Raw genomic sequence first — 27,668 nt, 5'->3', positions numbered from 1 at the left:
AGCACAGGTGTGGGCACTAAAATGGAAAGAAATCACTTCAGCAAAGACGCCAAATTCAAAACATGGAACAACCACTTACTCTGCACCTACTGGGCAGATTTAGTCACATTTGCCTCTCCCCCCCCCCCCGTTTTTGAGGGCCACACCTGGGGCATATGGAAGTTTCCAGGCTAGGGGTCAAATCGGAGCTACTGGCCTACACCACAGCCACAGCACCACCAGATCTGAGCCATGTCCACAACCTACATCACAGCTCACGGGCAATGCCGGACCCTCAACCCACTGAGCAAGGCCAGGGATCGAATCCACATCCTCATGGATGCTAGTTGGATTTGTTTCTGCTGAGTCACAACAGGAACTCCTCACATTTGCCTCTTTAATCCTGACAACAACAAATCATGAATAGGGAAGCTGAATATGAAAGAAGTTAAAAAGCCTAAGATCATACACCTAACAAGTGACTGAGGTGGTGTTCTTGCCCACTCATCACAGCTGTCACAGAAAACAGACATTTCAGCAGGGAAAGTGATAGATAAAAGGAATGGATACTTATTTTCCACATTTATATCATGAAAATCTTTTCACTAAATTGGCCTGTTTTTCTCTCAAACACACCAGGGACACTCCTGCCTCAGGGCTTCCCCTCTTCTCAGGACCCTTTTCCCTCTAACATCTACCCAGTTTGATCCCATCACCTTCTTCAAGTTTAATCTCAAATCTTAAAAGAACAGCCAAAAGTTAAATCAGTGAGCACTCATTTAAGAAATTAGAAAAAGAGTAATGGAATAAAATCAAAGAAAACAAAAAAGAAGGGAAAAATATAGATGACATAGATATGGATACAGATTTATATACACATCTCAGTCAAAACAGAAAACAAAGTTACAACAGAGAAGATCAATAAAGCTAAAAGTTGGTCCTTTGAAAAGATTTTGAACGGAGTTCCCGTTGTGGCTCAGTGGTTAAGGAATTCGACTAGGAACCATGAGGATGCAGATTCAATCCCTGGCCTTGCTCAGTGGGTTAAGGATCCGGCATTGCCGTGAGCTGTTGGTGTAGGTCGCAGACACGGCTCGGATCCCGCGTTGCTGTGGCTCTGGCGTAGGCTGGTGGCTACAGCTCCGATTCAACCCCTAGCCTGGGAATCTCCATATGCCGTGGGAGCGGCCAAAGAAATGGCAAAAAAAAAAAAAAAAAAGACTTTGAGGAATTCCCTCTGGGGGTAGCAGGTTAAGGACCCAACATTGCCTCTGTGAGGATGCAAGTTCTCAATCCCTGGCCTCATTCAGTATGTTAAGGATTTGACATTGCTGCAATCTGTGCTCTAGGTTACAGATACGGCTCAGATCTGGTATTGCCATGGCTGTGGCCTAGGCCTGCAGCTGCAGCTCTGATTCGACCTCTGGTCAGGGAACTTCCATATGCTACAAGTGTGGCCATTAGAAAAAAAAAAAAAAAGATTTTTAAGTCAATGAAGCAGGCTGAGAGAAAGAGAGAGAGAAAAACAAAAACAAAAAACAGTATCTGGACTGAAAAAGACTACTGATCATGGTTTAAAAGGTAACAAAAGTTTACTGTAAATAACTTTATGCCAGCAAATTTGAACTTTTACGTGAAATGAGTAACTTTAAAAAAAATATTAACTATTAAACTTGACCAAAAAAAGAAACAGAAGCTGAATGGTAAAATAATCATTAAAGAAGTTAAATTAATATTTAAAAAGTCCCTCAAAGACAGCATGAGATTCAAGTGTTTTTTAAAAAGAATTCATGAACACATTCATACCAGTCATTCAATAACTACTCAAAATCATCCAAAGAATAGAAAGAACACTCCTTAATTCATTTTATAAGGCCTATAACCACAATAAATAAATAAAAGTAATAGATTAAAACTCACTGAATAAAAATAAATAAAATCTCATCCTTACAGCAGATAGAATACCAACTAATAATGCAGAGGCACAAAAAGATATTGCAATCATAAAGCAAAAAAAGGATGCTATAAAAAGGGAGCACAATAAGAACAAATATGAGTTCTTAGAAAATAAAAAGTACAGGGGAATTGACAAACTCAAAAAAGGACTGGAAGATGAATGTCAAGAAATCTCTTAGCACAGCAATAAAGAAAATTTTTTTTTTCGTCTTTTGTCTTTTTAGGGCTACTTCCACAGCATATGGAGGTTCCTAGGGTCTAATCAGAGCTATAGCTGCCAGTCTAAGCAAGAGCCACAGCAATGCCAGATCCAAGCCACATCAGCAACCTACACCACAGCTCACGGCAATGCCGGATCCTTAACCTACTGAGCGAGGCCAGGGATCGAACCCACAACCTCATGGTTCCTAGTCAGAACTGCGTCATGATGGGAACTCCAAAAAAAATTTTTTTAATAGAAAAAAGGAGAGAAAAGAAAATTAAAGGACTGGTCTAAAATGTCCAACACCCAGATAACCAGAAATCGAAAAGAGAAGAAAAGAAGTCATCAAAGAATGAACTGAAGAAAACTCCTCAAATTGGAAGTCAGTAAGTTTCTGGGAACAGGTATAATAACACTGTGAAACTTTATTATACTGGGGACTAAAAGAAGACTCTACATGCTTCACCAGAGAGAAAACAAATCATAAACAAAGGACCAGAACCAGAGTGGCTTCAGACTTCAACCGAAAGCAAGAAGACAAGAGAACAATGCTTTCACAATTCTGAGGGAAAATTATCTCCCACCTAGAATTATGCACTCACCAAGTCAGAAGTCAAGTATTAGGTGTAGGATAAAAACAACTTAATCATAACATCTCATGTTGCACTCTATCTCAAGAAGCTACTGAAAGATATACTAAAACAGGAGAGTAAAATCAAGGCCAAAAAAAAAAAAAAAAAAAAAAACCCAAGAAACAGAGTATAATATGTAGGAGAGAAGTAAAGGAATTTCTAGGATGATGCTTGTGGTATAACGAAAAATACTTTAGGTCTTTGTCCCCCATTGCTGGCAGAGCTCCTAAAACCCTGGGAACATCAAAGAATAAAAGTCTTTTGTATGTTAATGAGATGACTCATGGGCTCTTTCCTTAATTCTGAGTCATTTTAGCAAATTATAGAACCTTAAGGAAGGTCTTAGGAACCTCCAAATTGGTAGGATGCTGGATAAGAAGTGCAGGGTATCTCATGTACAGCCAGTGTCTAAAGCAGGGGCAATTTGTGGGTCTGAGTCCTTAACCTGTGGGATTTGTGCTAACTCCAAGAGCAGAAGAGAACTGAATTGAATTGTAGGGACACCCAGCCAGTCCACACTGAAATAGTTTCATTCTGGGGACAGTCGTGTTGCTGGCTGCAATTAAGGAGATGCCCAGTGCCACTGAGACCTCTTTTTAGCCAGAGGACAGAATGCGCAGGTAAGCCTGGTCCAGATTCTTATTTATACTGGCCTTGATGAAGTTCCTGCTCTCCCCTCCACGTTGAATGCCCGAAACCAAAGAACCACATTCGTTTAACTGACACACTCCTGAGAACTGGAGGTCAGCTATGTGAGACTGGAAGGAAACACAGCAGTCCACTCTCTGACCACATTTCTGCCAGTCATCCACACCTGGTGACATGAGCCTCCAGCCAGGTGTCTCAACTATGAGCCCTATGTGTTCCCCATGATTCACTCATGGTCTTGCCCACAGACCTCCCCAGAAGGAACACTTGTAAACTCCCTAGGAAGCCAAAAGCCAGACTCTGATTCAGAGACTCTTCAGTCTAAGTCTTTCTATAAGGCTTTCTTCAAAGTGCTGACTGGGTCAATGCTCAGTACTGTTAATTTGGCAATATTCTATTTTGTACCCTAGATGTTCGGTACATAGGTATATAGTATTCTTGGAATTGTATTTCTATGTTTTTAAACACATCTATATGCAAAATGTACACTTTACAACAAGTGTTTTAAATAAAGCATAGAATACTATGATGTACAGTGTGCTGCCATTAGTTTAAAAAAAAAAGAAAAAAAGAGAATACATGTACAAACTTGCTTGTACATGCAAAAAATACCTCTGGGAGATTAAGAAGAAATAGATCACAGTGACTGTCTCTAGTGAAGACAACTGGGTAGCTGAGAAACAGGGGTGGGAAATAGACTTTTTACTGTAAAGCCTTTTAAAGCTTTTGAATTTCTAACACTGAATTTCAAAGGCATGAATGCATGCATACATAAATAAATGAATAAATTCAATGACTTCTCTGATTTAGCTCTATGATTTTTGGCAAATCACAACTCTGTGTCTTTAATAATAGGAATAATAACCTCGAACACTAGTGACAGAATCAAATAAGCTTTTGTAAAAAGCTCTTTGAAATCCTGAAATACCATGTACATCTGAAGGTACTACTGAAAAATAGCTATCCTCTCTCTTTCTTCCTCCTTACTGTACATAGAAAATGTCATCCCTTCTCAATATGGTAAGTTTTATTTAGCAGTTAGGAAAACAAAAACTGGCTTAAACTAATTTATGTGAAATTATTTAGATTTAACAAATACCCCACAAAGCCTGCAACAAGTTCCCTCACACATGTTAAATCCTCGCAAGGACCCTGTATGAAGCTCTAATAATAAAGCCCTTGTGTGAACCACCACAAGTTCAACAAGACCTATAGAAGGACCCTAAGATACTCAACTTTATGGCAAGTTCATCCAAAATGGAAACCAGCAGGACAAAGTCCCTGTCCTCAGGGAGCCCCAAATCTGTTAGTGATCCCAACAGCAGAAGTGAGGTGGTAGAGGTTGCTTTTCTCAAGACCAACAAGGAACACAGAGTTAGTCACCTAACTCATAGGGTAGGCAGAAAGCAAGGAACACTACTAGGAAGAGGGTGCTTCACCCAAGTCTGGAAAGAAGGCAGGAATTAAACAAGTATATAAAGAGGGGTGGGACTTCAGGCTGAGAGAATAACAGAGAATAATTTGGCAAATTACCAAAAAGCAACAGAGCATCCAGTAAATTCCAGGAGGCCATGGGGATAATATGTTTTGCATTTTAAATTCTAATTTCTTGGGGGTTCCTTTGTGGTGCAGCAAGTTAAGCATCTGGCACTGTCACTGAAGCAGCTTGGGTTGCTGCTGTGGCACAAGTTCAATCCCTATCCCGGGTACTTCCATATGCCGTGGGTATGGCCAAAAACTAAAAATAAAATAAAACCTAACTTCCCAAAAGAAATCATTTTATTAGCAGCTGTACAGAACTATAGGAAGATATTTCTGGACAAAAGATCCTGTCATTGTTAACATCTGGGTTATACTTGGTATAAAATAATGTTTAATAATGTTTATTTCCTCTTATCAGAGGAAAACCAACAACATATGATTATTTTTCCATTATAATCTAAGGGGCCATGGTAGAAACTTATTAAATAGTTTCAAAGGTCTAATATTTCCTGCCATTTGCAGCAACATGGATGGACCTAGAGATTATCATACTGAGTGAAGGCAGACCGAGAAAGATAAATATCACATGATATCACTTATATGTGGGATCTAATAAAAAAGATACCAAAGAACTTATTTATAAAACAGAGACAAGCTCACATATTTCAAAACCAATCTTAGAGTTACCATAGGTGAAACCACTGTGGGGAAAGAGGAATTGGGGGGCGGGAGAAATTACATATATATACTACTATATAAAAATAGATGATGATCAAGAACCTGTATAGGAGTTCCCATTGTGTCTCAGCAGAAACGAATCTGACTAGGAACCATGGGGTTGCGGGTTCAATCCCTGGCCTTGGTCAGTGGGTTAAGAATCTGGCGTTGCCATGACCTGTGGTGTAGGTTGCAGACATGGCTTGGATCCTATGCTGTTGTGGGTGTGGTAGTGTAGGTTGGCAGCTGTAGCTCCAATTCGAGCCCAGCCTGGGAACCTCCATATGCCACTGGTGCAGCCCTAAAAAGCAGAAAAAAACCTGTATAGCACAGGAATATCTACTCAATAGTGTATAATAACCTACATGGGAAAAAAGAATGGATGTGATTATATGTATAATTGATCCACTTTGCTGTACACATAAAATTAATACAACATTGTAAGTCAACTATACACCAATAAAATTTTTAAAATAAATAAAAATAAAAAACAGGAGTTCTCATCATGACTCAGTGCAAACAAATCCAACTAGGAACCATGGGTTGTAGGTTTGATCCCTGGCCTCAATCAGTGGATTATCAGATCCTGCATTGCTGTGGCTGTGGCGTAGGCTGGCAGCTGTAGCTCTGTTCGACCCCTAGCCTGGGAACCTCCATAAGCTGTGAGTGCAGCCCTAAAAAGCAAAAAATAAAAAATAAAAACAAAAAAATAAAATAAAATAAAATAATTAATCTGGGAGTTCCCTGGTGGCTCAGCAAGTTAAGGACCCAGCATTGTCACTCTGTGGCATGGGTCAATCCCTGGCCGAGGAACTTCTGCAAGCCACAGATATGGCAAAACAAACAAACAAAAATTAATCTGTATTTTACATTTTAAAAAAATTTTTTAATCTGGAGTTTCCACAATGATTCAGTGGGTTAAGGACCTGACATTGTCTGTGGGAGGATGCAGGTTCAATCCCTGACCTGGCTCAATGGGTTAAGGATCCAGCATTACCCCCAAGCCACAGCATGAGTTGCAGATGAAGCAAGGATCCAGTGTTGCCATGACTATGGGATAGGCCAGCAGCTGCAGCTCCAATTCCACCCCTGGCCTGGGAATTTCCATGTGCGACAGGTGCAGCTGTTAAAAAAAAGAAAAGAAAAGAAAAGAAAAAAAAAGAAGAAAGTCTAGTATCCTAAATATTCAGAGTCAGACAATGTTAAAAAATGAAAATTACTGTCATTTTTAATTAGGAGGACATAAGAGGCAAAGAGTAGATAATGGCAGGAAAGTACTTCATTGGTTGTTCTTTTTTTAAAAAAAGTATGTGCAGCTTTTCTAAGCAGACATAATGAAAAACACAAGATTTACAGCATTATTCTCTCTGTTTAAACAAGAAAAAAGACTTCATTGCACTTCTGAAGAAGAGACACCTCAGATTGTGAGAGCGGCCAAAAATTGTGTCTAAACAGTAAATGGTACCACAAACAACAAAGATGTCCAGCAGGTGGATTAACTGTTTCTCAGTGTTGTCTGTCACACTGTACACCTACATGATTCTTTCTCTCAGCAACTATGAGAGTTTACATCACTCAGGGGAGAAAAGGGAAGAGCATCTCCAAAGAGATTGACATCAAAGAGTCAGAGAAGCAGGGACAATTTCCATAAAGCACATGGCAGACAAAATCCAAAGGAACTTTTCAAAAGAAAAGAGGATTTTTATAACTCACCTGTATTGACATTACGCCAGACAATTCTAAAGATTCCTCAAATCATTCATGGCAGGGATTTAGAACTGGTACATAAAAAGCCTAGCTGGCTGATGGAGTCCTATGATTATCTGGCCCCAGGGTCCAGACAAATAGCTGAGGGCTATCCTGCAACAATAACCTCAGCCTTGAACAGATTAGAAATACTGTTTAGATAAAGAGTGAGTGTGGTTGCTAAGAATATATAGTTTAACACATATAATTTTCTGTAAACCAGAGGCTGTTTCCAAGTTTTAAGACTAAGTAGAAAGTCAACCCACTCTCTTTCACAATGGTCACAAAGGACTTCTGAAACCTCACCTATGCGGGAGTTAAATTTCTTGGAACTTCAGCTCTCTACCACTAGGTATAAATTCAAAAGGTAAGCATCAATGAAGATAGCCATGACAAACCCAGGCAAAGTCCCACGACGTCATTAGAGAGATACAGTGTGTGTCAGGAAGAGAGAAAACGCCTCTCAGAAGCAAAAAATAATTTAAAGAAAATAGCCACTGGGCAGACAAGAGAGACAAAATTCATGCAATATATGAAGTTTATATACCTCACAAAGAACTTATTTATTCTGATTTTACATTGAGAATGTATTCCTACATTGGATAAAGTTCCTACAAGCATATTGCTTCCTATTCCAGGGAAGAAGAGAAGAAAATTAATAAATGGGGGTCATCTATAGTCAGGCTCTTTAACAAAGCACACTGGCAGCACCCAGAAGCAAGGGCAAATAGCTTGACATGTGAGAAGAAAACCATTTTTATAACAGAGCTGTAAGAACCCCAAACAGAAAGATGATTGGAGCCTGAAGTGTAGGGGTAAAACCATCACCACTAAGAGCATCAGTGGCCTCTGAGAAGGTCATGGTACTCCACAAGTATGTGCACAATACAGTGGATAAATCCCCTGTCATGAGACCTGTGTTCTGGTTCTGCTGCTTGATCACAAGCCATTCAGCCTCTTCTGAGCTCAGCTTCACCTGTAAAATCAGATAATACTTCCTCACCCTATCTACCAGACAGACTGCGATAAAGAGCTGAAAAAATAATCCATGCAACAATGTTTGAAAAACATTGTAACACACTACATACTATGTGACTCTAAAAATACGTGAGAATATATTCTGTATATTCTGTTTAAGAAGATAATATATTTAAATCAATTTCCATTTCAATAGCTAAATTAAAAAACTAGCACTTCTCTTAAAAGCAGAAAATTAACTTAGATGGTACCATTTATCTCATCCCCCAAATTGTCAGGGCTTTTTTTCCTAGCTATTAGCAAGGGGGAAAAAAGGAGTTTTAAAGTAAAAGAAAGATTTTAGCTGCCCCTTGGAAACCAGAGAGGTTATAAAGTATTTCTTTTGACAGGAAAGACATTTCAAAATAAGAAAAGATAAAATATTTTAAAATGAAAAATGAATACCCATACCTAAAATGTAACATGAAATAAAACATCTACTATAGTTATATTACAGAGTAATATTTTTTAAATTATAGGTCATAATCCCTAATGGATTATAAAACCAATTTAGCAGGTCACTACTAGCATTTTTTAAGAAAATAGGACAGAAAATTTAGAGTACATTATTTTTAATAAAGGTTAAGTATTATTTCAGAGAGTATTGTTCTACTTAATAGCTATTATTACTGTGTATATATGTACTTATTTTCTAATAAAGATACCAATTGCTTCCTTAATATTTTCCTATTATTGCATCAATTTCCTGGCCTAGTCTTGGCTGCCTGTCCCAGTCTAACCATGTGCTCTTTAGGGAGGTTCCTCAGCCTGCATGCTCCTTACTATTAGTAAGCCCTTTCCCCCTGGTCTATGTCCACTTCCTTATGCTTAGAGCCTGTATCTGCAAGAGCAGGGTTATAAGCTCTCAAATAAATACACAAAATGAATTTAGTATCTACAACAGAGTTGCTCTAATTGGGCATTGGCTATATATTATATTGTGAGGAGGTGTACTTAGAAAGATGTGCATTTTACCATACAGAAGTCATACTTGGGGCTACCTCTGAGACTATATGGAATCTGTTCTACTTCCAAGCAAAAGATTTCTCTTTCAATTAAAGGATGAAAAATGATAGAGGAGAAATATATAAAATATGACTGAACAGAGGTAAAGTCAAAGGAATAACAACAGATCAGGAGACCAAGCCAATCAATCACTGACAGCTATTATGACTCTGAACACTATTATAGGACAGTCCTGAGGAAAAACAATGGCAAGAACTAAATCTCTACACACACACACACACACACACACACTCATGCACGCACGTACGCACATACAGGTGTTTCATCATGCCCTATCATTAGCACAAAGAAAGAAGAAGAGAACATAATTAGTATCTATTACCTGTTCTCTCTCTAAGTCCACATTGCTATCATTTCTCTCTTGTTCTACAGACCACAATCTACTTTGGAAAACATGATCTTTCACATCAAAACACTCTGACTGAAATAGCTGGATGTATGTCAATCCAAATGACCAATGTGCAGAAATAGCAATCTCAGGTTTGTTCACTGAACCTGTCTTGCACCAATTCTCACCTACTTCAAAAATGTACCAAGTAAATTATCAGACATTTAATTTTAGCAAGTGCTAGACGAGGAGCTGATTCCATACCAAAATACTGAAAACGTGGTGAACTTGATTTGTAAAACTCACTTCAGGCATTAAAGGTAATTAAACCATATTATCAATGTTTAGTACTCAATATGCACTTAAGGGCTAAATAAAACATGAGACTGAAAAATACACAGTGAAAATATGGATGAGTAAGAAAGAAAGTACAAATCTCTGTAAAATAAGTGTTTTTAGATAGGCCCTAAGGGGAAAATGAGGAAGTAAAGAAGATCCATCTGTGCTCCATAAGGTCCTGAATATTCCATTAAAGCTTTAGAACCGACTATGCAAAAAGCAAGCATCACAGGGAGATGAAAGAAGGTTGAGACAGAATAAACAAACCCAAAGAAAGGAAAAGCAAACATGCCTATGTCATGAGATCTATACTGTTACTACTCCACCAAACAACACTCTTCTCACAGAGAGTGCACAGGAAATTGAACAGACAAAGTGGTGTAGCTACAAAACCCACCTTAGTGAAGGCTGATCGTGAGTGAAAAGATAAAACAATATGATTTCAGTCCGTGCAGCTGAGACTTCTAGAAATAATTTTGACTTACTTATGATATTCACTTACTACGTCTAAAACTTTTGAAACAATTTTGGATTTTCCTTAAGACACTGAAATACATAAGTTTGTGTATAAAAGTTCAAGCTAAAAAAAAGGAAAACTGTTTATTATTGATTCTAGTTGAAAATATAACAGGAAGGTAATTCTGACGTTAGCACTTGGAATAAAATATATAAAACTATCAAAAATGCAGCAGTAAAACCAAAAAAATTATAAATGGATTTCCATTCTAAAACACTTCAACTGACTTGAACAGCTATAGTATTATATCAACTTAAAAGCCAACAGACTAGCATTAAACAAAAAAAATATAGAAGGCACACAAAAAATATAAAGAAGCAGGTTAAATGATACCTTTCTATCATATAATAATGCTGGTGATTAACCTTCAATTAAGTTTATCCCTTTCCCTCAATTAACTCACCCAACATTTTCTGCATCTTCATCACACTCAGCTTTATACTTGCAAGGTCCACACTTGGAATGTTTTCTGTGAACTTCAGCCCCTGACCCTTCCTCTTCTGTTTAAAAAGAAAAATTAAATTTTCAACCAAAAGTTGGGATCCTTTCCAGATATGCCTCACGTTTTTAGCAGCCATTATCCTATTTCCAGGGAAAATGTACTCAAGCTCTCGAAAACAATTAGTTCCAAAAATCTATCACTGCTTAAGTCCAAAAATGTTGTCAATACTGAGTATAAATATTCTGTGAAAAAAACAAGTATTGAGGCTAGCAAATAATCCCTTAACCTACATAAAGTGGAACAATATGGTTTTGTTAATTCTTTTAAAGAATTATCATAATATTAAATAAGAGAGAGGAAAAAGAACATGAGCAATAAATTCAGTCCAGTGACCGCTCTACTGAAACAGCCTATGCAACCCTGGTTAGCAAAGTGATTCAACATAGCAGAGTCTAACCACTACCTTTTCCTCACATCAGTTTCACATCTGCCTTTGTAACTATGTGACAATGAATTCCAGAGTTTCAAAAAAATTATCCCCAAATTTAAAAAAGGAGAGAGGTCTCTTTACAAAGAACTTGCCCATTTCTACTTTGCCACCAAGCACAGCCAAAAATATCCAGAATACCTAAGTGTGTGGGTCTCCTACGATCCAGAACAACAAAAAAAAGTGAACAATAAAACAAAGTTCACATCCCACATTTAGGGAACCCTACATTTGTGCGTCTCAACTAGAGTGGATCCTATCCTGATAATTTCAAATTGGCCAGGGAAATCAGTTCTGAGGCCAATCTAGGGACTGTGGTTTACTCAAGACATTTCTCACTGCTGTGGGGAAGCACGCCCTCCTGAGGGGGTGTCAGTCAGCAGAGGTGTTATAAGGAAAGCACAAAGACCCACGTGCCTGTTTGGTAGTTTTTGCAAACTTGCCACTTTGGATGTCTGCCTAGTCTTTAAGTAGAAATCCTCCACAAATTCTCATGAACATTCCCAAAGAGATTCCAGGGGAGCATAATCCTAAGAATTTCAAAGGCCACAGAAACATCATGAGATCTGGAAATCATACAGTCACTGTGAGCTCACTAAAGTCTGAGTATTAATCTGAGCAAACCATTTAACCCTTCTAACTCATACTCCCTAAAAAAAACTGCTAATAAACAACATCCTCAGGGCAAGACATCCAATGTTTGTATCATATAAGCAAATCTTGAGATCAACTTCCACTTCTTTAATATAGTAACAATGACAGTTTCCTAACAGAGTACCTCACCAAAGGGGCTAGACCAGATGATCCTTCAAAGTCCCTTCCAGCTCTAAGAATTAGAATTTAAGATCTCATCCTTTACACATGATCATGATGTTTCTACATAAATACGTCCATTTAAATTAAGTTCTATTGTTAGATAGCTTTAATTTTTTTTTTTTTTTTTTAAGCTGGAAACTGTCATCCCTGAACTTGTTCTTCAGGATAGTACTTCTACTCTCTAAACAACCTTTATAGCCCCTTTCAACTCTAGAATTTTAGGATTATATAAATCATGGAAGTCTGGACCAAGGTTTCAGAGAGTGCTGAAAGGATCACAACTGTATTTTTCATTTGCCTATGTGTGATTTTTTTTTTTTCTTTTTTAGCCGCCCCATGGCACAAGGAGTGCCTAGGATAGGGATCGAATCCAAGACAGAGCTGTGACCTATGCCATAGCCGCAACACCAAATTCTTAACTCACTGAGCCAGCCAGGGATGGAACTGGCGTCCCTGCCACTGCAGAGACACCATAGATTCCATTAGGCCACAGTGGGAACTCCCTAAATATAAATTTTAACAGTGTTTTTTCTTCTAGTGTATCACCATAGCACCTCAATTATTTTGCATATAATGGATACTCATTAAGAATTACAGCTTCAGGGAATTCCCACTGTGGCTCAGTAGTTAATGAGCCTAACTAGGATCCAGGAGGATCCAGGTTCAATCCCTGGCCTTGCTCAGTGGGTTAAGGATTTGGCATTGCCATGAGCTGTGGTATAGGTCACAGATGCGGCTTGAATCCCGCATTGCCGTGGCCAGCAGCCGTAGCTCCAATTTGACCCCTAGCCTGGGAACTTCTTTATGCTGCAGGTACCTCCCTAAAAAAAAAAAGAATTACAGCTTCATTAGGCTATAAAATAGATTAGTCATTTTGAATTCTAATTCAGTATAAGCTCCTGTTATATGCTATTACTAAATATTAGTTTTTTAAACAGTTTTTATTATTGTACCTTGAAAATTCTTTATGAGCAAAATTTGTAAGTAAGGAATGGGAGAGAGTTACAAATACTCTGGTCCAAGCTAAAATCATTTGTGTGGATAATCCTAAGGAGAGGGCACTTCGGTATAACTTCAATTTAACAGGAGCAACAACATTTCCCCTTTGTCTGACAACAAACCTATAATGAAAAATAGATTCAGGGAGGAGTTCTCTTGTGGCGCAGCAGTTTAGGATCCAGCATTACCATTGCAGTGGCTTGGGCTGCCGCTGTGGGCGGGTTGATTGCTGGCCCAGGAACGTCCATATGCTGCCAGCATGGACAAAAAAAAAAAAAAAAAATGCATGGAAAAAAGAATATCTAGAGCCATTACCCCCAAATGGGTGCAGGGTTTCTTTCTGGGGTAATAAAAATGTTCTAAAATTGACTATGGTGATGAATATACAATTCAGAATATATTAAAAACCATTAAAGGCCAAGTGTATTAAAATAGGACGCTTTAAATGGACAAAATGTATGGTATGTGAATTTTATCTCAGAAAAGCTGTTTTTAAAAAAGTGAAAGAATACAAATGCCTTTTAGGGGTGCTTGTAACTTACCTCCCTCTCCAGATCCAGAGCCATTATCTGAGAAGGAAAACAAAGAATGAATATGAAACTTTTCCTGGAACTTTCATTTTGTCAAATAGTAAAATTTCTTATCAAAAATCAAACTGTGATATCCATTCTCATGTAGCCCATTTCTCACTTCTTTTTTGCTATCTAACAGTTTATTTTTATACATCTATTTTGTACCTTTCTCCAAATATAAACTCCTTGGACACATAATCATCCATACCTCATACATCTTGGTAGCCTATTCAAGAAATACCCAGGTGCGCAGAATAAAGAACTATAAGTATTGTAAAGTAAATGACTAAATAGGAATAGTTTTAATTAATTCACTTACAAAGCAGAAGAAAAAATTAATTTTGCTAAAGCTTGAGAGGAATACTCAATAAACTGCTTTTATTAGAAAGGCAGAAAAAAGGCTTTGGGTCTTGTTCCAAAAATCTTCTTAATGAAATTTGTGGATCAAGGCCAAAAGCCAAAAGGTATGAGCATTCCCAAGCTTTAGAAGGAAAGACCCTCAGGATTGAAGTTTTCATATTACTGATGAAATTACTTTCCTCTAGGAAACCTAACCAGAAGGAATCTCACCAAGGTGTAGGTGGGAAACTTGTTACAAGTGAAATTAAAGAGCCTCCCTCAAAGTTACTAGCATGAAGCCCGCGTAAAGTGTAATGAATTTAAAATATTTATTTCATAATCCTAGAAGAACCAACATATAGAGCAAAGCATGTTGAAAAGAAAGTAATGCTGTAGTACCATCATCATGGAGCAGCAAAAAAGCAGAGATGGCAAGTAATGATCTTGACACTTAAGCCAGTACTTTCAAGGGAGATTTCCTAGCAAACCCACTCTGGTTCTTGAGACAGTTCTCTAGAGTCACAGGAGATGCCCTCAACAATACCACTCCCTTCCCTTTAGTCTCCTGCAGACAGGAACCATACTCCCAAACATAGGATAAAGATAAGGAACTGGAAAAACACATATTTTATGTAGCACCCACTGCAAATCTTCATGGGATTTTTATACAAATTGTGTTCAATTTTGATTGATCAACCATTCTTCTGTGAGTAAATAGAGTGAAAGAGCAGAAAAAGATAAGGAAGAAGGAAACTCAATTTAATTCTGTTTTTATTGCCAAATTTTCTTGGAAAACTCCCTTTTCCCTTCTATTGCACATACACTGACTGGGTACGTATTACATGCTAGACAACATGGTAAATGGGAAGAATAAACTGACAAATAAGACAGTCCCAGTGTAGGAGATACTTACTCCCAACCTTTGTTTCAACCAATGTCCAATGTTAATAAATATAACATCTCACACCTTCCTTAGGCATTATTTAAAATTCTGAAATAAAGTAGATATTGTGACCACTGTAATAATGAGGTCAAGTTCTTCTTGTAGATCATTTCATTGGACATACACTTTCCCCGGCCCCAATCCTGGTATTAGGATGTACCTCCCTATGTAGGACATCTTCCTGTTGAAAAACAGGATCTGGCTGAAGGCGGATGTGTTGGATAAATGAATTACAGTATGTGCATCTATAGAAATGCACAAAGTGTGAACAAACTCTGCCAGGAGATGCCACAGAAGAAAGATTTCAGAGGAGAAAAGGCTTAATTAAGCTCAACCTTAAAGCACTAGAAAGGAGTTTTCAAATAAGCAAAAGAGAGTGTTATGTCTAGCACAGGAAATAGGACCAATACCAGACCAAATGACAAGAGCAAAACCAGCCTCATCCAGCAAATAACAAGCTCGATATAGCACCTGATAGCTTAACTCATTCAATCCTCACTTAACAACCCCTGGAGATGATATTCCTTTAACAATTTAGATATGTAACTGAGGCTCATAGCAGCTAAGTGACCTATGCAAGGTCATACAAAAAAACAAGAGCTGAAGTTATTTTAAAGGCAGGTCTTTTAACCCTGGTACAGTGCTCTTTCCAATCTAACACTCTGCCTCCTGATGTTTAACATTCACTGCATATCAAAGCAGTTGGTGTCTTAAACTCCTCATAAATGATGCATAATTAATTTGGCATTGTAAAGAACTCCATATTCCTTTTTAGTTTCTAAATTAAGTCTGCAAAACATAATGTACTTAGAGAAGTATATAATAAGAACCACACCAAATGATAGTCTACTGGGCTAAAACATCATAATTGCACCATGCACCTAATTATTTAATGTATGGAAAAGAATTTGGCCTTGACCAAAGAGAGGTCTGGCCTCCATCCTCAGCTTCTGGAAGGCAATTAATGTTTGAGGCAGGTACTGACCACATCAGACCTTTGGGTGGGGCCGGCCACACTCAACACTCTTAGGGTGGAAGGCTGGCCACATCACAAAGACCATCCACATAATTCAGAGTGGGGGCTTTGAGTCATGTGGTATTACTGGACCTGGAGTTTGAGATCAACTATAAGATCAATCAATCATGCTTATGAAATGGAGCCCAAGAACAACTGAACACAGGCATTACAATATAGAAAGAAAGGAAATGCAGTAATCATATAAAAATAGCCTCCACCTTTACTGTTAACCTTCATATATTAATGCTATTACATATTTCACCCTGCCTCCCTGCCCTCCCAAATACAAACTAGCATTAACGCCTTCCAAGATTAACCACTACCAATTCAGGAAGGAAAAGAGAAGGAAGTAAATATAATAACTGGGGGAGGTCAGTGATGAAGGCTGGCAGACAGAAAAGAGAAGATATAAAAAGAGAAGAGTTGGAGATCCTGCTGTAGTGCAATGGGATCTGGGGTGTCTCTGCAGCACCAGGATGTGGGTTTGATCAGAGCCCGGCACAGTGGGTTAAAGGATCCAGCATCGCCACATCTGCAGCTTAAGTCACAACTGTGGCTCAGATCTGACCCCTGGCCTGGGAACTCCATATGTCACTGGGCAGGCAAAAAAAAAAAAAAAAAAAAAAAAAACGGAGAGGGAGAGAGAGAAGAGCTAGCACAGAGACAATCCTGAGCTGCCACTAATGAGTTTCAAGGGACATTTCCCCACTCCTTCCTTACCCTTTAAGATAAAAAAAACAACAAAAGGATCCCAGAGCATTTCCCATCCAAAATCTTATTCTAATATTCAAACCATAAAGGCAAAAGATATGCAATGTCCCCCCCCTAAAAAAGGGCATGAAGCATTACAAACGTCCTAAGAAGTGACACAGTACAAGAACACCTGGTGTTAAAAAGCAACATGAAACGGAGGCAAAAAAGAGCTCCCCAACGCCCCACATAATCATCATCAATCCATACGGTGGTTTTGGGAATAAACCTCTGACTGGAAACTTCCTTTCAGAAAATATGACAGAACCATTTCTAACACTTCTTCAGGAGAATATCACACATACCAGAGTAGCATGGTCCTCTTGCTACTACTGTTATCTCTTTCTGGTGCTTACAAGCAGCCCTTCTGAGAAAGCATTCATTTTGATAAGTGTCCCCATTTGATCCACAGACAGGAATGTAATTTGTATGGCACTGCAAAAGAAACAAAAATAAATTCTCAGAACTAGGCGTGAATATTAATGCTTTATTTCATATGCATGAATGCAATACCATAGTGTTATGACATACTTCTACCCCAGAGAGTTTGTTCTTTTATTTGGTTTAAAAAAAAAGAAGAGTTATGCTTTCTTATGCCTTTTTTTCACATTCATAATGAAAATAACTATAAACTATGCATAAAATTAAGAATGAAAATCTCTATCCTATCTACTTCATTTGCTTAGGATCCAGGGAAATAAGAGGAAATTCTTGCCAATGTTTGTAATGAACACTAAAGATATAACGTCAGTTCAGTATTATCAAAATTCACTTAGTCAATACCTCTAGTACACAAAGTCTCAAGGTAACTGCTGTTCTCAGAGACCTTACAATCCTGTTAGAAAGCCATAAAAATAGGAAATATATATATATATATATATAAAATCATGAACTAAATCAAAAGTACAGAGGATAAATATAATATCTAATACCTATTACTCTAAAGTATTCAAGAAAATCCTCCTTAGAGAAAGAGAAATGTCAACTGGGCTTTGAAGAATTAGCAGATGAAAAGAAAAATGATGATGTGGGTTTGAGAAATGACACTGAATTGGTATTGTTTAAAAAACTTTAAAACTTCTATACATCAAAAACATAAAGAACTAACGCTTTAAAATCTGGGGAAAATATTATGACACAAGTTATCATTTCTAAAATAGAATAGAACAGGAATTCTCTTGCGGCACAGTAGGTTAAGGATCCAGGCGGTGCCACTGCAGCAGCTCAGGTCACTGCCATGACATGGGTTTGATCTGTGGCCCAGGAACTTTCACATGCCACAGGCATGACCAAAAAATTAAATAAATAAAATAAGACAAAGATAGTACAAATTAATACAAAATGGACAAAAGACAAACTTACAGAAAAATAACAAATGGTCAATGAATATATTAAAAAATGCTGACTTTCACTAGCAATCAGTTGCATGTGAAAATGGGGTGCTATTTTTAGCTTATAAAACTGGTTTTTAGACAAACAAAAACTTCAATTTGGTGGGCATATCAGTATGCCTGTTACAGTCATTTAAATTGGCTCCATCTTTTGAGAATATAATTTAACAATACATTTCAAGAGTCTTAAAATAGAAACAAGATTTTTTATCTAGAGTTACACACTTAGGGATCTATCTGAGGGAAACTATTATAGATAAAAATTATTACAGTCATTTCAAACAGAAATGTATTCATATCAAAAACGACGGAGTTCCCATCTTGGCTCAGCAGAAACGAATCTGACTAGTATCCATGAGGACACAGGTTCAATACCTGGCCTTGCTCAGTAAGTTAAGGATCAGGCAGCATTGCTGTGAGCTGCAGTGTAGGTAGCAGACTTGGCTCGAATCAGGCGTTGCTATGGCTGAGGTGTAGGCCAGCAGCAACAGCTCCAATTCTCACAGCCTGAGAACCTCCAAATGCCATGAGTGTGGCTCTAAAAACACACACACACACACACACACACACACACACACAAAAGTAGAAACCTCCTAAATATCCAACAGGCAATGTTTAAAGTACGCTATATCTGTTCAAGGAATTAATATTGCAGTCATTGAAAACTACCCTTTACAAGAATACTGTATGTCAGAAAAAGATAGAATGTCAGGTGAAAAGCAGATGATACCATGTATATAACTCTGAGAATTTTGTGCCATTTTAAAACATATTACCTAACCCACAAAACTGAATGCAAGTTTCTTAAATAACATAATACAAAATAAAACTACAGCAAAAAATTAATTCTATAAATATATCTCAATTATTTAGAAAAAATATGGAGAAAAAATAAATATTCATAAAGTAAATCCTAAAAGATAACACCAATAAATTTTTCACATTACTTGTCATCATGATTTTTTTTTTTTCCCACTGTACAGCATGGGATCATGATTTTTTATTTCCAAGTTTATGATTTTCTATATTTCTCAATTTTCTGCAATGTACAAGACTTAGTTTTCTCACTTATTTACTTTTTAAAAAGTGGTCAACTTACTTTATGAACCATAAATATGGCATGCTACTCCAGGTCAAGCAACAGCCAAAATAATTTCTAATAAAATATTTTATAACCAATTTGATTGGCTATACAATAAAAGCAGACTCCTACATCGACTTTAAGTTAAAATTTTACTCTAAGTGCTTTTCTATAGTCCTCCAATTTTTTAAGGATCATACTCTTTTTTTTTTTTTTTCCCCTTTTTAGGGCAGTACCTGCAGCATATGGATGTTCCCAGGCTAGGGGTCAAATTGGAGCTGCAGCTACCAGCCTACGCCACTACGCCACAGCCACAGCAACACAGAACTCAAGCTATGTCTGTGACCTACACCACAGCTCACAGTAACTCCGGATTCTTAACCCACTGAGCAAGGCCAGGGATTGAACCAATGAGCCACAATGGGAACTCCCCAGGATCACACTCCTTTATTCTCCTCCCCTAAAACGTACATAATAACTTGTATGATGTCTGCAGGAAATCAATGTTACCCTACAGTTATACAATGCATAATTAGAAAGAAAGAAAAAAAAAAAAAAAAAAAGACCAGAAGCTGCAAGATGTCAAATACTAAGTCTATGGACTTTTCAAGCCAACTCTATAACTTTGTAATGTAGTGCTCTCACAGATACTAACATCACCCCCTAGGGGTGGGTGCCCTGATGGAGGCATTTTTTATTTTTACAATGATAAAAGGACCTTACTGTCATTTAGCAGATGGATTGCAAGGGTGCTCAATGTACTGCAAAGGATAGTTCCACGGAATGTACATACTATACAATTTCTGAATGTGTCTCTAGGCATTCATGTAGGAACTATGTTAAGACCATAAACAAATAAGGCTGCTCTAATTTCAATTGTTTTTATTCTAGCATCCACCATACCTCTACTTTTTTGCTTTCAAGCATTTCTAGTATGAAATTGCTGCTGCTCAACTTTTTAAAAATCCAAATACTCAGTTTAAGTAGCTATAATCACCTCACTACTATATTGTCTTCTAGTGTAATCAGGCCCAAGCATTTACATTTTGAAATACTTATTTCACTATAAATTCCTTTTATGGAGTTCCCGTCGTGGCGCAGTGGTTAACGAATCCGACTAGGAACCATGAGGTTGCGGGTTCGGTCCCTGCCCTTGCTCAGTGGGTTAACGATCCGGCGTTGCCGTGAGCTGTGGTGTAGGTTGCAGACGCGGCTCGGATCCCGCGTTGCTGTGGCTCTGGCGTAGGCCGGTGGCTACAGCTCCGATTCAACCCCTAGCCTGGGAACCTCCATATGCCATGGGAGCGGCCCAAGAAATAACAACAACAACAACAAAAAGACCAAAAAAAAAAAAAAATTCCTTTTATTTCTCCTTTATATTGCAATTGCACATTATATTGATTTCTCTAATTATGTGTTTATGTAGGTTACATTATCTACGAATTTCATTTAAGAATGGCAAAGAAATGGAATACAAATTTTTGGTTATAAAAAAGGGTCATTAGGAGTCCCCATTATGGCTCAGCAGTAACAAACCTGGCTAGTATCCATGAGGATGTGGGTTCAATCCCTGGCCTCGTTCAGTGGGTTAAGGATCCGGCATTGTCATGAGCTGTGGTGTAGGTCGCAGAAGCGGCTTGGCTCTGGCTATGCTATGGCAGTGGTGTAGGTCAGCAACTCCAGCTCTAACTTGACCCCTAGCCTGTGAACTTCCATATACTGCAGGTAAGGCCCAAAAAATCAAAAACAAAAAAACAAAAAAAGGAGGGGTCATTAAGTCTGATAGGCCTAAGAATCTATATGGTTATAAAAAACATTTATTGAAGAGTTTCTAATTAGTAAGCACTGGCTACAACTTTAAATATCCTAAACTAACTTAAATATGAGAAAAAAAAATCCTGTGAAGCACATGACTTAGTGCTTAGAGCTAGGAGTAATGAGGTCAAATGTGGGGTTCAGATCCCGGGTCAACCATCCGTGTGACTATGGGCTAGCAACAGTGCCATTCTGCCTATCTGTAAAATGGTAATTATAGTAGTATTTACCTAATAAAATTGTTATGAGGATTAATAAGAGAGATCCATCTTTATCATTTATATCTGGCCATAGTAAATTCTCAGTAAACATTAGCTGGTTCTGGAGGCCCTTGGTGGCATCATCACTGCTGTGGCTCAGATCACTCCTGTGGTGTGAGTTCAGTCCCTAGCCTGGGAACTTCTGCATGCTGCAGGAATGGCCAAAAAGAGCACTGGCTGGTTCTGCTATTGCTATTACCATTTCTGAGTCTTAAGTCATTGCTAATACATGGAAGACCCAAAACTCCTGACAAGAAATGTACTTGAAACACTATACACTCAGGTTATTCAGCAGATTTCACCATAGAGCAGGGGGGCTTAAAATAGTGCAGATAATGTCCCTCAAATTCAACCTAACAAGCGCATATCAAGGAGTGAGCATACAATGGAAAAAGTACACTTTTTTTGCAGTTCCTTGTTCAGTCTGTTTACAGGGGTCTCTCTTAGGAGCATCTCATTATGGTATGTTAAAATTGAGGGCAATTTTAACAAGATGCAATTTCTGACTTAGGCACTGACTCTAACCTAAAGTCTGAGTCCTCTACATTGCCACACTTGCTGGGAGAAAGAATTCTCTCTTTACCTTCTCTTTTGCTGGAAGAATGTGATTTGTTGTAATTTAGAAAGGTGCAACAGTGTACAACTCGGCAGTCACATGCACTCAAGCATTTATTATGTACCCACTGAGTATCAAGAACTGTGCTAAAAAAAAAAAAAAAGAACTGTGCTGAATAGAATAAATAGTATTAATAAGATTGTAATGGTTCATTTTACATGTCAACTTGACTGGACCCCACAGTGCCTAGATGAAATAGCATTTCTGGATGGATCTGTGAGGGTGTTTCTGGATAAGATTAGCATTTAAGTCAGTGGAATGAATAAATGCCCTCCCCAGCGTGGTTGGGATCATCTAATCCACTGAAGGCCTGACTAGAGCAAAAAGGTAAAAGAGGAGAGAATTAATTAATTCTCCATCTGACTGCTGAGCTGGGACCTGGTCTTCTCCTGGTTCTCAGGCCTTTGGCCTTGCCTGGAACAGCCCTGTGGGGCATCCAGCTTTCGGCTACAGACTGCAGGACTTCTCAGTGTCCTTAATTGAGTGAGCCGATTCCTTATAAAAACTCTATTTCTCTTCTGTTCTCTTCCTCCTCCTCCTCTTCTTTTTTATCTATCTTTATCTATCTATCTATCTATCTAATAGGGCATGGTACCAAGCCAGAGAAGACACAGAAATTCAGGAAATAGGACATACAATCCAGAGAACTCAAGAGAGAAGAACAAAGATGAACAAAGAAAACAAGGAAAAAGCCATAGGTGCTCCTCTTTGTATATTGCCGGAGTTTTTTTGGGTTTTTTCTTGCTTTCTTTTTTCACTTTTTTTGGCTACACCTGTGGCATATGGGAGTTCCCCAGCCAGGGACTGAATTTGAGCCGCAACCCTATGTCGCAGCTACAGCATCACTGGATCCTTAACCCACTCCAACAGACCAGGGGATCAAACCCGCACCTCCACAGCAACCCAAGCCAAGCTGCTACAGTCAAATGCTTAACCCACTGCACCACAGTGGGAGCTCCTGTGTATTACTGAAGTTTTAATGGAAGGATGCAATACCAATCATTTTTCTTCATAAAAAATTTTAAAAAGTAGCTCTGTTTATGTATGTGGCAAGATATAACAGCTCCTATTAACAGACTGAACAAAACGATTTTAGAATTTAAAATCCTGTTATTATCTGTTAAAATGTGTTTAAATTACATCCCAGAATGCTTTTTTAACACTGAAATCATGCTGAATCATAAGCAAGTTTTTTTAATGAATTGAAAGATATTGCTAAAGCATCTAGCAGAGAAGTTTTTAATGGGCTTATGAGGTCATTGTTCTTAAACTGGCAAGAACCTAAGTCTAACCTGAACAGATTTATAAGCTTATAAGAAGGCGGAGTAGTCAAAGGAAGGTTTGCTCAGCAGTAGGATCAAATCATGCTGTATGCCCTGAGGCAGTCTGCTCCTACAAGGCAAGCAACTTGTCTTTAAACACCTTTATATCCCCAGCATCTAGCCTAGCACCCAGCACAAAGCAAGCAGTGGATAAACGTCTACTGATCTCAACTCCTAACTCTTATTTTCTTTCCCTGCTTTGCCACAAGGTAAGAATGCAAAGGATTCAGACAGATCATGAGAAGATTCTCTAGCCATTCAAGTGTGTTAAAAAGGTCAAAAAGGCTTTACAATCTTAGAGTTACAGGGAAAAGACTTTTTTTTTCTGTCCTTTGTCTTTTTAGGGCTACACCCATGGCATGTGGCTGTTCCCAGGCTAGGGGTCTAATTGGAGCTGTAGCCGCTGGCCTACGCCAGAGCCACAGCCACGCCAGATCCAAGCTACGTCTGCCACCTACACCACAGCTCACGGCAACACCAGATCCTTAACCCACTGAGCGAGGCCAGGGATCGAACCCACAACCTTATGGTTCCTAGTCTGATTCGTTTCCACTGCGCCAAGATGGGAACTCTGGGAAAAGACTTTCAAAGAGTGAAAGGAAGAATCATAAAGACAAAGATAAATGTGAAATGAAAATTTAAAACTTCTTTATATAAAAAATCTAAAGAAAATGAAAATGACACTAGGATAACTTCTTTATAGAACTCTTTTTTTTTTGTAAACTGTACAAACTAAAAAGGAACCATCTCTAAGGAAAATACTATTAACTGATTTAGTTTTTTTTTTTTTTTTTTTTGTCTTTTTGTCTTTTTGCCATTTCTTGGGCCGCTCCCGCGGCATATGGAGGTTCCCAGGCTAGGGGTCGAATCAGAGCTGTAGCCACCGGCCTACGCCAGAGCCACAGCAACGCAGGATCCGAGCCGCGTCTGCAACCTACACCACAGCTCACGGCAACGCCGGATCCTTAACCCACTGAGCAAGGGCAGGGACCGAACCCGCAACCTCATGGTTCCTAGTCGGATTCGTTAACCACTGCGCCACGACGGGAACTCCTGATTTAGTATTTAAAAGAGAAATTAAAACACCTATATGTTTGTATAATACACAGAATATCTCTAGGAAGAAACACAAGAAGTAACAGGCATTGCCTCTGAAAAGAGCAACTGGTAGTCTGGAAAGGAGTGAAGATTTTTTTTTTCATTACATTACACATCTTATATGTTTAATATCTTCAAATTAGTTACTATATGCAGATATCACTCTTTTAAAAATCATATCAAGGAGTCCTCACTGTGGTGCAGTGGGTCAAGAATCCGACTGCAGCAGCTCAGGCTGCTGCAGAGGCATGGGTTCGATGCCCAGCCAGGCACAGTGGATGAAAGGATCTGGCGTTGCCGCAGCTATGGCATAGGTCACAGCTGAGGCTCAGATTCAATCCCTGGCCCAGGAACTTCCACATGCCATGGATGCAGCCATTTAAAAAAAAAAAAAATCATATCAAAATAGTACTATATCACAGGTTCTCATGAGAGTTCATGAGTTACATAAACCTATATATGTATTAAATATTTAGAGCAGTTAATGGATATAAAATGCTCAGCACAGAAGCAATATTATAAGGACATGAATAGTGTATTATATACAGTGTCTGCACATATACATACATATGTCTTTAAAAATCAACACAAGGGAAAAAGAAAACACTCCCCAAAATGGACAAAGAATTTAAAATATTAATTCACCTAAAAATGGTTAATAAGTTTGACACATTTTCAGTTGTTCTAATCATCAGATGCAAACAAAAAAATTTTATTTGCCTTTCGGACTGACATAATTTAAAAGGATTGAGGGAGTTCCTGTTGTGGCGTGGCAAAAACGAATCTGACTAGTATCCATAAGGATGCAAGTTCGAATCCTGGCCTCCCTCAGTGGGTCAGGGATTCAGCGTTGCCATGAGCCATGGTGTATGTTGCAGATGTGGCTTGGATCCCATGTGGCTGTGGCTGTGGCATAGGCTGTTAGCTATAGCTCTAATCTGACCTCTAGCCTAGGAACTTCAATATGCCATGGATGCAACCCTAAAAAGCAAAAAATAATAAAATAAAATAATAAAAGAATTGACAAAATCCACTACCAAGAAGTTGAAAGGAAACAGACAGCCTGATACACTGCTGTTGGTCAGAATGTTAATGTGTACACAAGCATCCCTTTGGTACAATTCCATATCGAGGAATTTAACCCAAGGAAATGTAAGACAGTGGGAAAAGGGGAAGAGTCCCAGTTTTCCCCATACAGGATGGCTAAAACACCAACCAAAAAACCTGCAATCTTTCTGGCATGAAGAACCAGAGGATGGAATTCAGGGCAACCAGAGCCACTGGAGAGTGACAAAGAAAATCCCAGGAAGCAGAGAGGGAGCAAGGAGTCCCCAGATTCTGTGACTGACCTCTCAGCCAACCACCCAGGGGTACACTCCAAGTAGCCCAGCTAAGGCTCAAAGAAATGATCTTTGTGTTGCTACCCTCAATAGAGAAGACAGAGTCCTCAATTTAAGTTCAGCCAACTGAACTATTCCAAAAACGACAATACTCAGAGGAACATCATAGAATTCAAACACTCCAAAAACATCATTCACAATGAGTAGGACGCATTCAAAATTAATATGAGAAAACAAGAAAATACAATTCATTCTCAAATGAAAAGGCCATGATGGTCCCTGAGATGCCCCAGATGTTGAAACTGGCAAAGATTTTAAAGCAGTATATCTATGCCCAAGGAAAAAAATGCTTGTAATGAATAAAAAGATAGGAAATCTCAGGAGACAAAGAGAAACTATAAATTCTAAAAATAAAACATCTGAAATTAATTCACTGGATGGGCAAATGGAGACAACAGAGAAAGGATTAGTGAACCTTGAGAGAGGTCCATAAAAATTTTCTAATATGAAGAACAGGAAGAAGTAAAAGCCCATGAGGGCTTGCTTATACCTTATGTACACCAACACCTTTCCTTAAAGGAAATAAGCGTACTTTAGTTACTATCCCTCTTAAGAGTTTGGAGAACAGGAGGGTAGTTAGACTCAACACTGGGCTGGCGACTGGGATGGACACAAAGTCAGCTGAGGCACTTCAAAGGTGGCTATTGTGAATACATAATTGATTGTAACAGTCCCTTTTGATCAAGAAGAGCTCTTTTGGCTGGTCAATAGTATAATCTCCACCCCCTCCCCCTTTACTTAAACTTTCTATCTCTCTTAATGAAAATAAACATTATAGTTAATACTTCCCCAGAGGCTTTGGCGTTCAAGTTCCCTTTCTAATTTTGATTCTCATTACAATATCATAAGAAAGGGTAGGAAATACTTCTCTTTTCAGATGGATCATACAGAAACGTACCTGAGGTTATAGGGTTATGAGAAATACTGACTATCCCATACTTTTATTCCTTATCTCTGTACCCTTTCCACTCTTTAAAACCCAAAATAGTGGGCACAATTAGAATAAGATTATGAGTTTTAAGAAATTCTAGGTGTTCCCACTATGGCGAAGTGGGTTAAGGATATGGCGTTGTCTCAGCAGTGGTACAGGTTCAATCCCCAGCCCAGGGCAATGAGTTAAGGATCTGGTCTTGCTGTAGCTGTGACGTAGGTCACAGTTGTGGCTTGGATCCGAAATTTGGCCCCAGAACTTCCATATGCCACAGATGGAGGCAAAAAAAAAAAAATTCTAGTTTTTCCTTTTGTCTCCTCTAAAATCCTGAATCAGGGACCACCTTGTGAGCAACATTCTAAGCCAGATTATAACTTTATCACAGACAATAAACAACAAGAAGAACTGAAAGTAATATATTTCACTTCCCTTCTTTTTGTTTTTTTAGACAACAGAATTACAATTAAAATAGCATCTGAAAAGCAAAGATATTCACACTCTTAGTTTGAGGTTTCCCTTTTTAGCCCATCTCTAACCCTGATCTACCCTGAGGCATCAAGTCAGGCATGTTCTTTGGCCTAAAAAGATAAGACAGAAGCAAATAAGAACAGAAGGGAATGAGACCAGAAAGAGAAGGAAAGGGGAAAAAAGCCAACATCTTAAATAAGCGACTCTACTGCAACCTGTATTTTATCTCCTTTCTCCTTTCACTGACAAGTATATCTTACAACTGAATAGAACTTTAATTTTTTTTCAAAGCATTTTCACATTCTATTAGTGCCAGTTTGTCCTCATAATT

General features: G+C 38.4%; 1 protein-coding gene across 2 annotated transcripts in view; it reads right to left on the bottom strand.

Moving 5' to 3' along the window:
- The window catches only part of TMEFF1 (transmembrane protein with EGF like and two follistatin like domains 1), a 94,924-nt gene that overhangs the window by 39,080 nt on the left and 28,176 nt on the right, over positions 1–27,668 (bottom strand). For both annotated transcript variants that reach the window (XM_005660298.3, XM_013993712.2), the window contains exons 3-5: positions 17,261–17,390; positions 13,876–13,902; positions 10,993–11,089 (exon numbers count right to left, since the gene is read on the bottom strand). In XM_005660298.3, the coding sequence (XP_005660355.1) occupies positions 10,993–11,089; positions 13,876–13,902; positions 17,261–17,390 (254 nt within the window). The remainder of the gene's footprint in view (positions 1–10,992; positions 11,090–13,875; positions 13,903–17,260; positions 17,391–27,668) is intronic.

This window comes from Sus scrofa, chromosome 1, assembly GCF_000003025.6.
Source record: "Sus scrofa isolate TJ Tabasco breed Duroc chromosome 1, Sscrofa11.1, whole genome shotgun sequence".
NCBI lineage: Eukaryota > Metazoa > Chordata > Mammalia > Artiodactyla > Suidae > Sus > Sus scrofa.
The sequence above is the reverse complement of the archived record's forward strand: the minus strand, read 5'-3'. Positions and strand labels throughout refer to the sequence as shown.